At 43.2% G+C, this 13,995-nt stretch overlaps 2 protein-coding genes across 2 annotated transcripts; both read right to left on the bottom strand.

Annotated features, from left to right (window-relative positions):
• Positions 1-6,044: 6,044 nt before the first annotated feature.
• On the bottom strand, positions 6,045-7,997 carry LOC109750469 (small ribosomal subunit protein uS15z). The gene is made up of 5 exons (XM_020309428.4): positions 7,841-7,997; positions 7,676-7,748; positions 7,457-7,595; positions 7,177-7,363; positions 6,045-6,304 (listed from the first exon to the last, which is right to left on the bottom strand). The coding sequence occupies exons 1-5, from the start codon at positions 7,861-7,863 to the stop codon at positions 6,271-6,273; spliced, it is 456 nt and encodes a 151-aa protein (XP_020165017.2). The 5' UTR covers positions 7,864-7,997; the 3' UTR covers positions 6,045-6,270.
• A 2,658-nt stretch (positions 7,998-10,655) lies between these two features.
• LOC141026654 (probable calcium-binding protein CML7) lies at positions 10,656-11,532 on the bottom strand. Its single transcript, XM_073503494.1, has one exon. The coding sequence runs from the start codon at positions 11,391-11,393 to the stop codon at positions 10,947-10,949; it is 447 nt and encodes a 148-aa protein (XP_073359595.1). The 5' UTR covers positions 11,394-11,532; the 3' UTR covers positions 10,656-10,946.
• Positions 11,533-13,995: the final 2,463 nt, after the last annotated feature.

Below are 13,995 nucleotides of genomic sequence, written 5' to 3'. Positions count from 1 at the left end.
CCAAATGATATTTCTATTTCTGATGCTGAAACACAATCTGGTAATGAACATGAACCTAATGAAAATGCTAATGATGATGTTCATGATGATGCTCAACCTAGTAATGACAATGATGTAGAAATTGAACGTGTTGTTGATCTTGATAACCCACAATCAAAGAATCAATGTTATGATAAGAGAGACTTTGTTGCTAGGAACCATGGTAAAGAAAGAGAACCATGGGTTCAAAAACCCATGCCTTTTCCTCCCAAACCATCCAAGAAAAAGGATGATGAGGATTTTGAGCGCTTTGCTGAAATGATTAGACCTATCTTCTTGCATATGCGATTGACTGATATGCTCAAAATGAATCCTTATGCTAAGTATATGAAAGATATTGTTACTAATAAAAGAAAGATACCGGAAGCTGAAATTTCCACCATGCTTGCTAATTATACTTTTAAGGGTGGAATACCAAAGAAACTTGGAGATCCAGGAGTATCCACTATACCATGCTCCATTAAAAGAAACTATGTTAAAACTGCTTTATGTGATCTTGGAGCCGGTGTTAGTGTTATGCCTCTCTCTCTTTATATGTAATCTTGATTTGAATAAGTTGACACCTACTGAAATATCTTTGCAAACGGCTGATAAATCAACTGCTATACCTGTCGGTATTTGTGAGGATGTGCCTGTTGTAGTTGCAAACGCTACTATTTTAACGGACTTTGTTATTCTTGATATTCCCGAGGACGATAGTATGTCTATTATTCTTGGAAGACCCTTTTTGAATACTGCAGGGGCTGTTATTGATTGCAACAAAGGCAATGTCATTTTTCATGTTAATGGTAATGAGCATACGGTACACTTTCCGAGGAAACAACCTCAAGTTCATAGTATCAATTCTATTGGAAAAATTCCATCGATTATATTTGGAGGTTTTGAATTTCCTCTTCCTACTGTCAAGAAGAAATATGATATCCTTATTATTGGGGATGTGCATATCCCCGTTGAGGAAACATAGTGTTATTCGAAATTTCTCCGGTTCCATGTTATTCGGAATGAGTTTGTTAACAAGACCTGATCAACCTTGTTAGTGGATTCCGTTTGATAGCATGAGATGGATGAAACTAGAAGACACAATCTTCTGTACCCTCCTACTTTCTGTTATTTAGTTGAAATAAAGTAAAAATAGTATTTTTCTGTCTGTTTTCTGATTTATCCGTGCAATATAAAAATACCCCAAAAATAAAAGTTCTCCAAATGCCCTGAAAATGGAATATGATTTTTTCTGGAATATTTGAGAATATCTGGCACTGAGAACACAGCAGGAGGGCAAGCACCTGGCCACGAGGGTGGAGGGCGCGCCCCCCTGCCTCGTGGGCCCACGGTGGCCCCCCTCCACTTATTACTGCACCCACACACTCCTTCTTCCTCCCACAAACACCAATATCCAGCTCAAGCACGAGTTCTAGCTCATTTTGCTGCGATTTTCGATCTCCTTGCTCAAAGCACCTCTCACAAAACTGCTTGGGGAGATTGTTCCTTGGTATGTGACTCCTCCATTGGTCCAATTAGTTTTTGTTCTAGTGCTCTATTCATTGCAAATTTGTGCTGCCTAGGTGACCATGTTCTTGAGCTTGCATGTCAAATTTATATGGTTCCAAGTAGTTCTAATGCATGTTATAGGCTCTAGGCACTTGTAGGAGTAGTTGCTATCAATTTTGTTGAGCTTGGTTCACCTTTGTTTGAAGTTACTAAAAATTTCAGAATTTTTCAGAAAATAATGAAGAGATTTTTGAGGGGCTCATCGAGCCGAAGCTCGAAGGAAAAGCAAAATGAAGAAGCACATAGGCCCAAATATAATTTGCCTCGCACCGCGGAGGTCCAGCCGTGTGAATGGCCTTCCGATGATTTCTTGAGGGAAGCCAGGATTTATGATGATTTCTATTCATTGGCTGAGAATGCTGGCCTCACCGACTTCCTCCGCGACCAACGTCAACAGTATCTCTTACTCACCAATACTTTTGTGCAAAACTTCTACTATTATCCTAAGGAATCACCTCCTTCAGTAGAGTTTCATTTATATGATGTTGTTAAGAAGATGCCACTAGATGAATTTTACAAGGTTTGCAAAATACCCTTTGAGGGTACCTTAGATGAACCACATCGTAAAGATGTGGACGGGTTTATTGACACCATTATTGTGGGGGAAACCAGGAAGGTTTCCGATGCAAGAATCACTAGCATACATTTTCCTGTTTTACGCTACTTTGCCATATTTGCTAGTCGTTGCTTAATTGGTCGCGGAAACTGTGGAAACCTTAGTGTTCCTGATATTATCATTTTGTTCCATGGTTTATTCCGCGATAACACTGTTAGTATGGGCGGAATTATTGCTAAACGGTTAAGTCTGAACCGTACAAAGGGCCCCATCTTTGGAGGTATTTATGCTTCACACCTTGCTACACATTATAACATACCTATTAGGCACTATGAAAAAGAAGAAAAATTGCTGCCCACTGCTTATTTAGGTTATAAGAGTATGGTAGCGCATGATTTCATTGTTAAACCCAGAGCCTGCCAAGGAGCCAATTTATCTTCACAACATCGATCGTCAAAGTTTCACTCAACCTATTGAAGGAGTTCTTGCTGCAACTCGTGTTTATCCTTTGGCTGGAAATACACGTGCACCTCATCGTGCCCATACTGAAGCCACTGAGAGCACCATTGCTCAAAGGCCTCGAAAGCGATCTCGCGTTCTCAATGACCGAGAGCTTCTTGTGGCACTACATCAGAAACAGGATAAGCATCATTACTGGCTGAAGCGTCAGATGCAGAGTCTCTTGGTGGATGTTAATCGCATTCGCAATCTAGCCACCAAGAATGCATTTGTCACTCATGAAACCTGTCGGCGGTCGTGGAAGAGTCTGACATTACTCAGTTCTGAAGATGATCTTCAACAAGATGGCTTCACAGAGAGATTCAAATTTGATTCCACTCCTCCCAGGAACGCTGTCTTGCGTAGGACTCCCTCACTCGAAGACTCTGAGTACTCCTCCTCAGCGGCAACTGTCAATGCCAGAGTCATTGATGACGAAGACGATGCCACTTCACCAACTACAACTTCGCCTCGTATCAACACTGCGCCAAGTTCTTCTGCACCACCGGACTCCAACGTCGACCCTGCACCTCATGGGAACAAGTAGAAGCTCTATGTCTTCAAACCTTTTTGGTCCTTACTGACAAAAGGGGGAGAAGCATATGAGTTGATAGTATTCAAGCGGGTCCTTATGGGTGGTTGCTATACCTTTTGCCAAGTGCTTACAACTCTCGCTTTTGATACATTTGGTTCTTTGAGTTGTAACACTTAAACTTGATGGTCGTCTGCTACCTTTTCTATCAACTATGTGATGCGATGATAAATTCCGCATGTGCGACGATAAATTCCGCACGAAGTCATTTCGCAGACGTCCATTTTTCATTATGCTTGTCATTATCTTCGTTATATCTTTTCATGCATGATGAATTGTCTTCTTAAGTTGAAGAGGATCTCCACAAGTACAACCTGCCATGTGCATTTGCATTCAAAAGCAAAATACTTATATGCACATCTTTAGGGGGAGCCTTTTGCTACTTATGAAGACAATATCTTTACCCTTACAATTTCAAATACTTTTATCCCCATTGAAAACTTCAACTAGTTTGTCATCAATCACCAAAAAGGGGGAGATTGTAAGTGCATCTAGTGCCACCCCTAGTTGGTTTTGGAGTATTGACGACAAACCTGGTTGAGGGACTAATGTGTTTGTGAGAATTACAGGATAACACAGGTAGTAGTCCCTCATTGATTCGGTTTAACTACCGGAGATGACCCCTAAAAATGTTAGAAGACATTGAAGACAATGGTGGTATGTGAAGATATTCACAACGAAGATTATGACTCGAGAAGACATTCATGTGAAGACTATGGAGTGCAAAGACATAGTTGTTTTGTAGTTTCCTTTTCTTCTTTGTTGAGTCATAGGAATCACCGTACTGTTAAGTGGGGTCCAAGTGAACAAAATTAGAGTGACTGAAGTGATGCTCAACCAAATCCTATGTCTTCGAGCGAAGACAATGAGAGCAAATCTTATCCAGAGCTGGATGAGTCAGCTTTACTGGTAGCCCAAATCAAGCTGTCGCGTGTGTTTGAAATCTGACCGTTGGACATGTGTCAGTTCCTTAGTGACCTAGGGTCATTTCGGACAAATCAGGTCGGGTTGCCTACTGGCTATAAATAGCCCACCCCCTACACCATAAATTGGTGGCTGCTCAGAGTTAGTGCACGGCTTTTTTCGTTTGAGAGCAACCCACCTCGAAGCCTTTGAGAGAGAGATCCTTGCGAGGACAACGCCCAAAACACCCAGAGCCCAAAGAGTGTTTGGCATCACTGAAGTCTTTCTGTCCGCGTGATCTGAAGACTTGTTACACTTGAGGACTGTGAATCCTCCAGCCGGTTAGGCGTCGCGTTCTGAGTATCCAAGAGTCATTGTGGATTGCCGGTGAACGGAGTCTGTGAAGGTTTGGAAGTCTACCTTGAAGACTTACCAGAGTGATTGGGTGAGGACTAAGTGTCCTTAGCTCAAAGGGAATAAGGTGAAGACGCGGTCTTCTGAGTTGAATCTCAGCCTCCCTAACCAGACGTACAGTTGTCACAGCAACTGGAACTGGTCCAACAAATCTTTGTCCTCACCAAGCAAGTGGTTATATCTTCTCCCTCTCTTTACTTACTGTTTGTCTTCATGAAGTCATTGCCTGCTTGCTTGATCTGATTGACTTCACTGTGTGACGACTATCATTGTTTGGCTTCATACTATCTTCCATCCTAATCCTTACAACTTAGGTGCTAATAGTCTTCGTGCTTTCACTTCATTGAATACTTGACTATGGCTTGTCTAGTGTAGTCCACCTTCCGCTGCATGTCAATAGGTTCATTTCTATTATTTGTCTTCGAAACTCCCATGTTTTGAAGACTTTCATAAAAATCGCCTATTCATCCCCCCCCCCCCCTCCTCTAGTCGATAACTAGCACTTTCACCATTGGATCTACCAAACACGATTGGTTGGTACTCGAGAATATCTTTCGATATCTCCAAGCCATCAAACATCTTGTCCTGGTTTTTAAGTTTCACAGAAATGTGACCTCCGATATCATTGGATACACAGATCATAAACAAACTTAGTGTTCCTACTAGGTGTGGTAACCTTCTCATGAAGAGTCTTCGAAACAGACCTCATGACTACATCCATCAACCATTATCTCAACGATAATGTTTCTTGTGTTGCCCGGATAAAAACAGGTTACATAATAAGCAATATCACTATATTGCATATCTTGCAAGTCAAATCATGCGACTGATTTGTTCACCAGGTCTCTACCAACTTCTATGTTCCAGATATGCAAGAATCAGGGGGAGTCTCTTCTTGAGATATTCTTGTTTAAAGACATCACGTTATGCTATCCCTTTGTGAGTTTATATTTCAGGATCTCATCAAATATGTTATGAAGAACTTTCGGAGGAGAAACCTTTTTGAGGGAACTTCCCGGATAATCGTGAAGATGATTCTATATGGTCAAGTGTAGATTAGGGGGAGTGTTAGAATTAATTACTATATGTAATTGCCCGAACGATCGTGAGGTTGCTACCGCAACCGACGCCTCTCTCCTCGAACCGAGGCATCCCTCTTGATCGTCACGTGTCTCCAGCACATAAGTTAAGTTATACTCTCAATCGATCTGGAAGGCCAGATCTGTATGTTTCTGCATAATCGTCACAACATTGTCTAGCGACCAAAAGATTGCATCTATATTGGTATATAAACAATTGTTATATTAGGCTGGTTGCAAAATAGCACACATTATACGTTGGTTCCGCTGACAGGAAGCTTTTAGTGACAGTTTTTTACATCCCAATAAGGATATAAAAGATGTGGGTGGATGTGCAATAACCATATAGTCAAACTGTCCGAGCTTGAGTGCACTGAAAGCAGCGATTACACTCGCTCAGATCAGACAACACGAATATCACAATGTCTAATTTTAACTGATGAATTGTAGATAGACGCTAAACAGAACCAGACAGAATTGGGAAACCAAAAATGGTTTATGGGATTCTCCAAGTAAACATAGAAAATTTGGTCTCTTGTTCATCTAAATCGCTCCAAACTCAAAAGCGTTACATGAAATTGATAATATGTAGAACAAGACCATCCTGAAGCCGGTAAGAGCACACCAGATGAAGAGCCCTCCTAAGCCACCAGAGTGCTGGCAGTGGTAGACTCGCTGCAGACAATCAAGGATAAATTGTCAGATTACACTCTAGTAACAACTGCAGGTATGAAAAGGCACACAACCCATCCAGAGCGCAAAGCGACTTGGCAAAAATGCAAGCACAGATGAATGAATTACTTCCAACAGGTTTTAAAGTTCAACAAAGTCGATGCTAGAGATTGTTAAACTAAAACACGCCCATTCTCCACTTCTGCTACTAACTAGAGTATGGAAGTATCACACCAAGATGAAATGAATTTGTTGGAATGCTTGAAAATTACAGCAAAAACTCCATTAATGAAATAACAGAAAAAAGTTGCACACACCAGCCTATCATACCTAACCTAACAACTAATACCACAACCAAGTAAAACTTAAATCCTACAATACATTTTATAAAAATAAAACAAGTCTTCTTTTCATGTTGCGTACTCTTGTATGGACCAACCAAACAAGAGGCAGATGGTTTCAGGTCTATACACATACTATTGGCACTAGTCAATTTCACCTAAACTTGAAGCAAACAGATGTCATCCTTGATTAAATAAGCTACTGAGTGGCATGCGTTTACAAACCTAAACCCATAAAAACCAAGATAGCATACAGATATGCATACAGCAGCTCAGAACACAGCATCCACATGTTACGCATACTTAGTTACTTTAACGGATAACAGGACAGGGAGCTTTCCACATAAAATGGCATTTGAGTAGCACAGCTGATCAACCTGAAGCTTTCTACATAGTAATTTGTAAACATGAGGACTGAATCAACTGGTATAACGCAAAATAGGTACTAAGATAACCGATTAGCACTGGCAAGTTCTCACGTTCAATCGCAGTATCCCTGGCTAAGGTAAAAGGTAAAGGTGCAGAGTAACTTACTACTTCCAGGTGGGCGGGAGCTTCTTGGTGCGCTTGTAGTAACGGGCAAGACGGTGGATCCTGCTCTCAACAAGAATGAGCCTGAATTTGGAGTCCTTGTCCTTCCTGTTCCTCTCAAGATGCTTCCTAATGGCCACAGCCTTCTTAATCAAAAAGTACAGATCCTCTGGGATTTCCGGCGCCAGGCCTACACACAAAATCCTCAAACATCAACACACTTGCACAAGCATAAACAACGCAAGAAAAATGGGAATGGTGTTTAAAAGGGGACGGATCTGACCATGAGCCTTGAGGATGCGGAGGATCTTGCTTCCGGTAACGCTCTTGACGAGGGGGATACCGTGCTGGTCACGGAGCAGAACACCGATCTGCGAGGGCATCTGACCCTTCTTCGCAGCCTTCGTGATCAACTCGTCGACCTGCGCAAGACCCAACAGCATCAGAATCACTCCAATCGGAAGAAATCCGCCAGGTCTGAGAGCAACCGAAGGGGGCTCACATCAGCGACGGCGGTCTTGACCCAGCTCGGGGGAGTCCTCTTGTACGGCAGCGCCGACGACGAGATACCCTTCCTGCCACACACAGTCGCGGAGCCGCCATTAGACCAGATAAAACACTGAAGCGAAGAAACGATGATACGGGAGACCGGGTTGCGAGGCGTTACCCGCGGCTGTGCATACGCCCCATGGCGTCAGGCGAGGGGTTTAGCTCCGGCGACGGCGGCGGCGGTTGCCTGCAGCAGCAGCGGCGCGAAGGGCGAGAGGGGCTCGAGCGGCGGCGCGATTGAGGAGTGCGGGTTAGGGTTTTGGGGTGCTACTTATAATGAGCGGCGACGCAGGGAGTGTGGTGCTAGGGCTGCGTCGCTTTGGGCCAGGCCGTCAGTACGTGTTAGCCCGGTTGGGATGGTTTCCTGGCCCATTGGACGCCTTACCTTAGAGTTTCTTCTTCTTTGTCTAAAAAAAAACTACCATATTTCTAAGAAACATATATTTGCTCTAAAATTTGCTCAAAAAAATATATTTACTCTAAATCCTTCTTTTCAGGCGTCATTAAGCTCATTTGCACAGTTTTTCAATGGTATATTGTCGCGTGTGAGTGTGAGCATTGCGCTGTTATTATTTTTATTTTATTTGCAAATCTTTTGCGCTGTTATTTGTGGCTCGGAAGATGGGAAGACAAAATTGTTGCAAGTTTAGAAATACTGACTCATTTCATTTCCTTATCAGTCCTTTTATCTCTTAGTCCTACGGAATTAGAATGGTCATAAACTGTGATCTAAAAAGTCTTATATATTAGTTTACAGAGAGAGTACATGGAAAACACAGAACATCAGCTATGCAGGAGTTTGTTAGAGTTTGCATGGAGTATGTATGGTTGTGATCTTTCATCTGAGATGCCAATCTCCACGCAGATCCAGTCGTTCTGTTCGCTCAGGTGTGTAGGTTTCAGTCAGGAAACACTGGTGAGGGCATTGGCATCTTTTGATAACATAGCCATCTTAACATAGAAAACATCACCCGCAAAAAAAAAAAAAAAAACATCAACTGCATTTTCCAGTATATTAACTAGAAACTTGAGCGTGCCCGACGTCACCAAAGCGTTTCAGCAAAAAACATGTCGTATCACAATGTCACCCTTCACCGTACACTCAAAAGAAAAATACAACCAACCAGACAACAAAATGGAATTTGATATACAGGTTTAGGTTGTCACTCGGCCCAGCTCGTCCTCCATCAAATACAGCCCCGAACTTTCTGAGAAGGGCACGTGGAAAATCAAGTATAGCTTCATTCTGGTTCAGAGAAGGGTTGTGTCTGGTCCTCTCACAAGTTGCCATCAGAGAAATGTGATAGAATATGAAGAAAAACAAGACACACATTATGCCGCTGATAAGACATGCAGATAGTTCATAATTGCAGAGTGATGAACGATTAAACAGCAAACACAGCAATGGATGTGACTCCACAGCGAATATTCTGAATGCAGATCGTCTATATACCAAACATATCAGAGGCTTTGAACAGAAAGCTAGGGTAAACAAGCAGCTTATCTATTCCAAGATGTATGGCTAGCTGCGACCCCGCGAGGAGCAAGTGATATAATAAGGTCTACCAGAGATTCAGCAATGTAACTTACAAATGAAGAACAGAGGTGGTTGGTGCAGCAAGAATCACATGTTGGATAAATGAACAGTCATTTTTACATCCTTTGAACTTTGTTCAACACAGGGGAACACAACCAATCATATATTTTCATGTCTAAATAAAACAAGGCAAAAAATCTGAACTGCGCAGAAAGATTCTCAACATAAGGATTCATGCATTGCATCTGATGTATATTATACATTCAACAGAGTCGGATTTTGGTCCCTTCAACAACTGAAGCCTACACCTAATGGCATGTACAAGAACATTAGCGGCTGCCCTTCGTGTAAACTAACAACAAAAGGTAGTATGCCTCGATAAGTAGTGCGCCAACATAAATGCACATAGGTCTCATTACCACGGATCAATAACACAAACTTATACAAATCAAAGCCTATGCACAGAATATTCTGGTTAGAAGCTAGAGAGGTGGTTCATGGATCATGGCAATATTGATGAGCATGGACAAGCTCCGAGAGAACATATACCAAACTGGTAATATAATTCCTTATATGCCACTGGAAATATACACGATTCCAACACGTGTCAATGACATTATGGCACCGCACGTGCCACTCATACAATGAGTGGCAAATATGGAGTCCAGAAACTTCCAGTGACAAATAAGGTATATGTATAAACAGATGGTAAGTTTCTGAGTAGACTGAACTCTTCTAATCTAAGCATAAAATATATATTGGTTACTAGAACAACTCAGCCTATTGAAGTGACATCATTACCGTCTGATTACAAAATAAGGTTGATCCAGTGAAACCATAACAAATTCGTAATATTGCAGGTAAACTGAAAATACTGGCTTGTGAAATGTTATATTGCAGATATTATTAGATTATAGCTCTGCTGCTCTGCATATGCCTAAATTTGATCCAGAACCTTACCATCCCAAGTAAGATTTAAAGCAGGCATGACAACGTATTGAACTAATAGGGTTACACTAAAGTACTTACTGTGAAAAAGGCAAGCACTGGGATGTGAGTGTAGCAAAACAAAGATCAATCAATGACCCAGCAAAACTAGACAGAGTTCCTAATAGTGTAGGTAACTGAACCATAGATTGGATAGCATGATCAATTTCAACATGTATCGGTATATCATAGAACAACCTTATTGTTGTGTGACAATAAATTCAAGAGAGGCCTTTCAACAGCCCCATGATATTAACCGATCAACTGAAACAAGAATGACCCTCCTGGCAAAAACAAATTATGCCAACGGCAGAGGTCCTACAACTCCATAATAAATCCAGTTCTCCTGTGCTAGCATCAGAAATTATAAGATGTCACCAATTACAAGAAAAACAAATCATAGGCTGTATTAACATGAATGCATAAACTGGTGCATTTCACTGGTTTCTGATTAAGCAATCAATCAATCACAGAAAGTAACAGGATCCACGCTTTACATTGCAATACCATCGGACAGATCCATTAATCCATAATCACACCATCTTTATCCAAACCCTAGGGCAGTTGGGGAACCACACCGAAACCAAAGCACAAAACAGAAGCGCCGCAGATCAGATCAGATGATACGAAATAAAATCACGCGAAGAAAGAGTTATTAAATACGAAGAAGTCTGAGCAGACTGGGAGACGGATCAATCCACTACTTGGCGACGATGCGGCGGATGAAGTCGTCGTAGCGGATGGTGCCGTCCGCGGCGACGTCGACCTCGCGGATCCACTCGTCGAACTCATGGGGCTCGAGCTTCTCGCCGATGGAGGTGAGGACGTGGCGGAGGTCCGCGACGGAGACGGTGCCCGACGCGTCCTTGTCGAGGACGCGGAAGGCGTCGCGGAGCGGGCGGTCGAAGGGCTCCGGGCGGAGGTGGGCGCGCATGAGTTCGAGGAATCGCTTGAAGTCGAAGGGCGCCGTGAGCTTCTCCTGGGCGGTGATGTCGCGGAGCTGCGCCTGCGTCGGGTTCCCACCCAGGGAGCGCATGAGGACGCCGAGCTCCGAGGGGGCGATGCGGCCGTCGCCGTCAGTGTCGAAGAGGGAGAAGGCCTCCCGCATCGACGCAATCTGCTCCTCGCTCAGCTCCTTGCCGGCCATCGCCGCCGGTGGGGTCGGATCGGGGATTTGAGATCTCGCGACGCGGGGCGGTGCGGTGCGGTGCGTGCGTCTCAGGGAGGAAGTCCGCGTTTGATTGATTTGGTGGTGAGGGGCATGTGAGAGGGGAGAAATGAAACGTGGGGTAGTGGCCGTGGTGCCGTGATCGATTGTTTTTTCTCTTTTCAGAAATCAGAAATGTTTTTTTTAGGGAATTCTCTTTTCAGAAAAAAAAAATTAGGACTAAGCTAAGCTTTATTGATCATAATCCACATAAAGTGGGATACAAATCGGATTGTGAGGGTTAGCCAACCATATATGGCGCCCCACACCGAAAGAGAGTGCATGCTTAGCTAAACTATGGGCTTCACCGTTTGAAGAACGGTTTTCCAAAATGAAATTACATGTAAAATCCACAGGACGAAGTTTAATTTCTGTTATCACCGAACAATAAGATCCCTGGTTCCCGAGCTTGATGTCATCAACAACCTGCTTGTAGTTCGACGCCACAATTATGTTCCCCTGGTGAAGATCTTCAGCCAAAGTAAGGCCTTCTCGGCATGCGATTGCCTCCACTGTAGATGGGTCGATGATTCCTGGTAAAACCAAAGCCGAACTCCTCAGATAATTTCCCGCTTGGTCCCGGCAAACCGCCGCCGCAGCTCCTCGTCGGTCGCGGAAGACCGCGCCATCAACATGTATCTTTGCAAATCCAGCTGGTGGCGCTTTTGGCCTTGCATGTGTTGCTCTGATCACCCGAGGGCCTCCTTGCAAATTACTGTGGGGTTTTGCATGGATGAGCTCTAGTTCTTTGATGAGCCTGCTCATGAAAAGAGAAGTGGCCTGTGGGCTCTGTGTTATTCCCTCGTGTATGTACTTTCGCCGGGCCGTCCAGATAGACCATAGGGTGACCGCCACCCGGATAAAACTGCTATGATTCAAAGACGCCATTAGAGTGAAGATCCATTGTTTCGCATTTGGTTCCGTGCGGCCGGACCTGCAGGGAGGTGGGCTTCCGGGCTATTTCTCTAGGGAACGCCGTGTCCTACCAGGCCATTTTATGATCCGTCACGGACAGCGGGGGTACGGCCTAGGTCATGCGAGAAATGCGAGTGCGATCGGCCCATGTCCATTCAGGTTTTAACCCAACCCAATTTCTTCTTACAGGACAGGATTCACTAAAAAAATCTTTTGGTACAGAGAATGGCAAGTCCAAAAAATCTTAATGCAATTCCCAGAGTTCCTGTAAAAAAAACTTTCGGGGCTCATTCGGTTTCGAGGAAATAAAAACGTAGGAACTAGAAGTAGTATAGGAATTTAATAGGATGGCACTTGCCATTTTAAGGAATTGACTTGCATCGTTCCTACGCGCAAAATGAGCTTTGAGTGGATGTGTAGTTTCCTCCAAAAACACAGGAAATGAGTATTATTCCTACGAAATTCCTGTACGCATTTCCTACAAACCGAATGCATATATAGGAAATTTTCCTCCAGAATCCTTGTTCCTACGTTTTTCCTACGAAAATCCTCCAAACCGAATGAGGCCTCGGTAGGAAACAAATTGAAGTGAGTTATGCCATATCCTATTTAGCACTTAAGGCGCTACTTATAGTGTTATGGTTAGAAGCCACACAACGCGAGAACTATATCTATATTGCCTATATTTTTTTTTCGCGAATAAGCAAAGCTTGTGTATCATTGCATTGATAGAAGAAGATTGAATGAGTACAAGAGGTGATACAACACATGACCCGGACGCAAGGGCATGAACATGGTGCCCAAAACACAGAAATATGAGATACTGATTACTTGTATCTGCGTTGGTATTTCCCCGAGAAGGAGAGGATGATGCAGCACATCAACGGTAAGTATTTCCCTCAGTTATGAAACCAAGGTTATCAATCCGGTAGGAGAACCAAGCAACACTATGTAAACAACATCTGCACACAAATAACAAATACTTGCAACCCAACGCGTAAGAGGGGTTGTCAAATCCCTCCTTGGTATTGAGATATATTAAGTTGTATGAGATTTGATAAATAGATCTAACAAAATAAAATAAATAAATAATGCAGCAAGGTATTTTTGGGGTTTTGGAATAATAGATCTGAAAACAGTATGACGGGAAATAGACTCGGGGGCCGTAGAGTTCACTAGTGGCTTCTCTCGAGAAAATAGCATACGGTGGGTAAACAAATTACTGCTGGGCAATTGATAGAAGATTGAATAATTATGACGATATCCAAGGCAATGATCATGTATATAGGCATCACGTCCAAGATTAGTAGACCGAAACGATTCTGCATCTACTACTATTACTCCAAACATCGACCGCTATCCAGCATGCATCTAGTGTATTAAGTGTTGGGGATCGTAGCAGAAATTTAAAATTTTCTACGCATCACCAAGATCCATCTATGGAGTTTACTAGCAACAAGAGGGAAGGAGTGCATCTACATACCCTTGTAGATCGCGAGCGGAAGCGTTCAAGTGAACGGGGTTGATGAAGTCGTACTCGTCGTGATCCAAATCACCGATGACCGAGCGCCGAACGGACGGCACCTCCGCGTTCAACACACGTACGGAGCAGCGACGTCTCCTCCTT

The sequence above is a fragment of the Aegilops tauschii genome, chromosome 7 (genome assembly GCF_002575655.3).
Source record: "Aegilops tauschii subsp. strangulata cultivar AL8/78 chromosome 7, Aet v6.0, whole genome shotgun sequence".
Lineage (NCBI taxonomy): Eukaryota > Viridiplantae > Streptophyta > Magnoliopsida > Poales > Poaceae > Aegilops > Aegilops tauschii.
The sequence above is the reverse complement of the archived record's forward strand: the minus strand, read 5'-3'. Positions and strand labels throughout refer to the sequence as shown.

Bases quoted from the DNA above. Each gene is read 5' to 3' on its own strand.
- LOC109750469 (XM_020309428.4), bottom strand. From the start codon at position 7,863: ATGGGGCGTATGCACAGCCGCGG. The intron at 7,596-7,675 runs GTGAGCCCCCTT...GGTCTTGCGCAG, and splicing joins TCAAGACCGCCGTCGCTGAT to GTCGACGAGTTGATCACGAA. The intron at 7,364-7,456 runs GTCAGATCCGTC...TTTTGTGTGTAG, and splicing joins CCGCATCCTCAAGGCTCATG to GCCTGGCGCCGGAAATCCCA.
- LOC141026654 (XM_073503494.1), bottom strand. From the start codon at position 11,393: ATGGCCGGCAAGGAGCTGAGCGAGGAGCAGATTGCGTCGATGCGGGAG.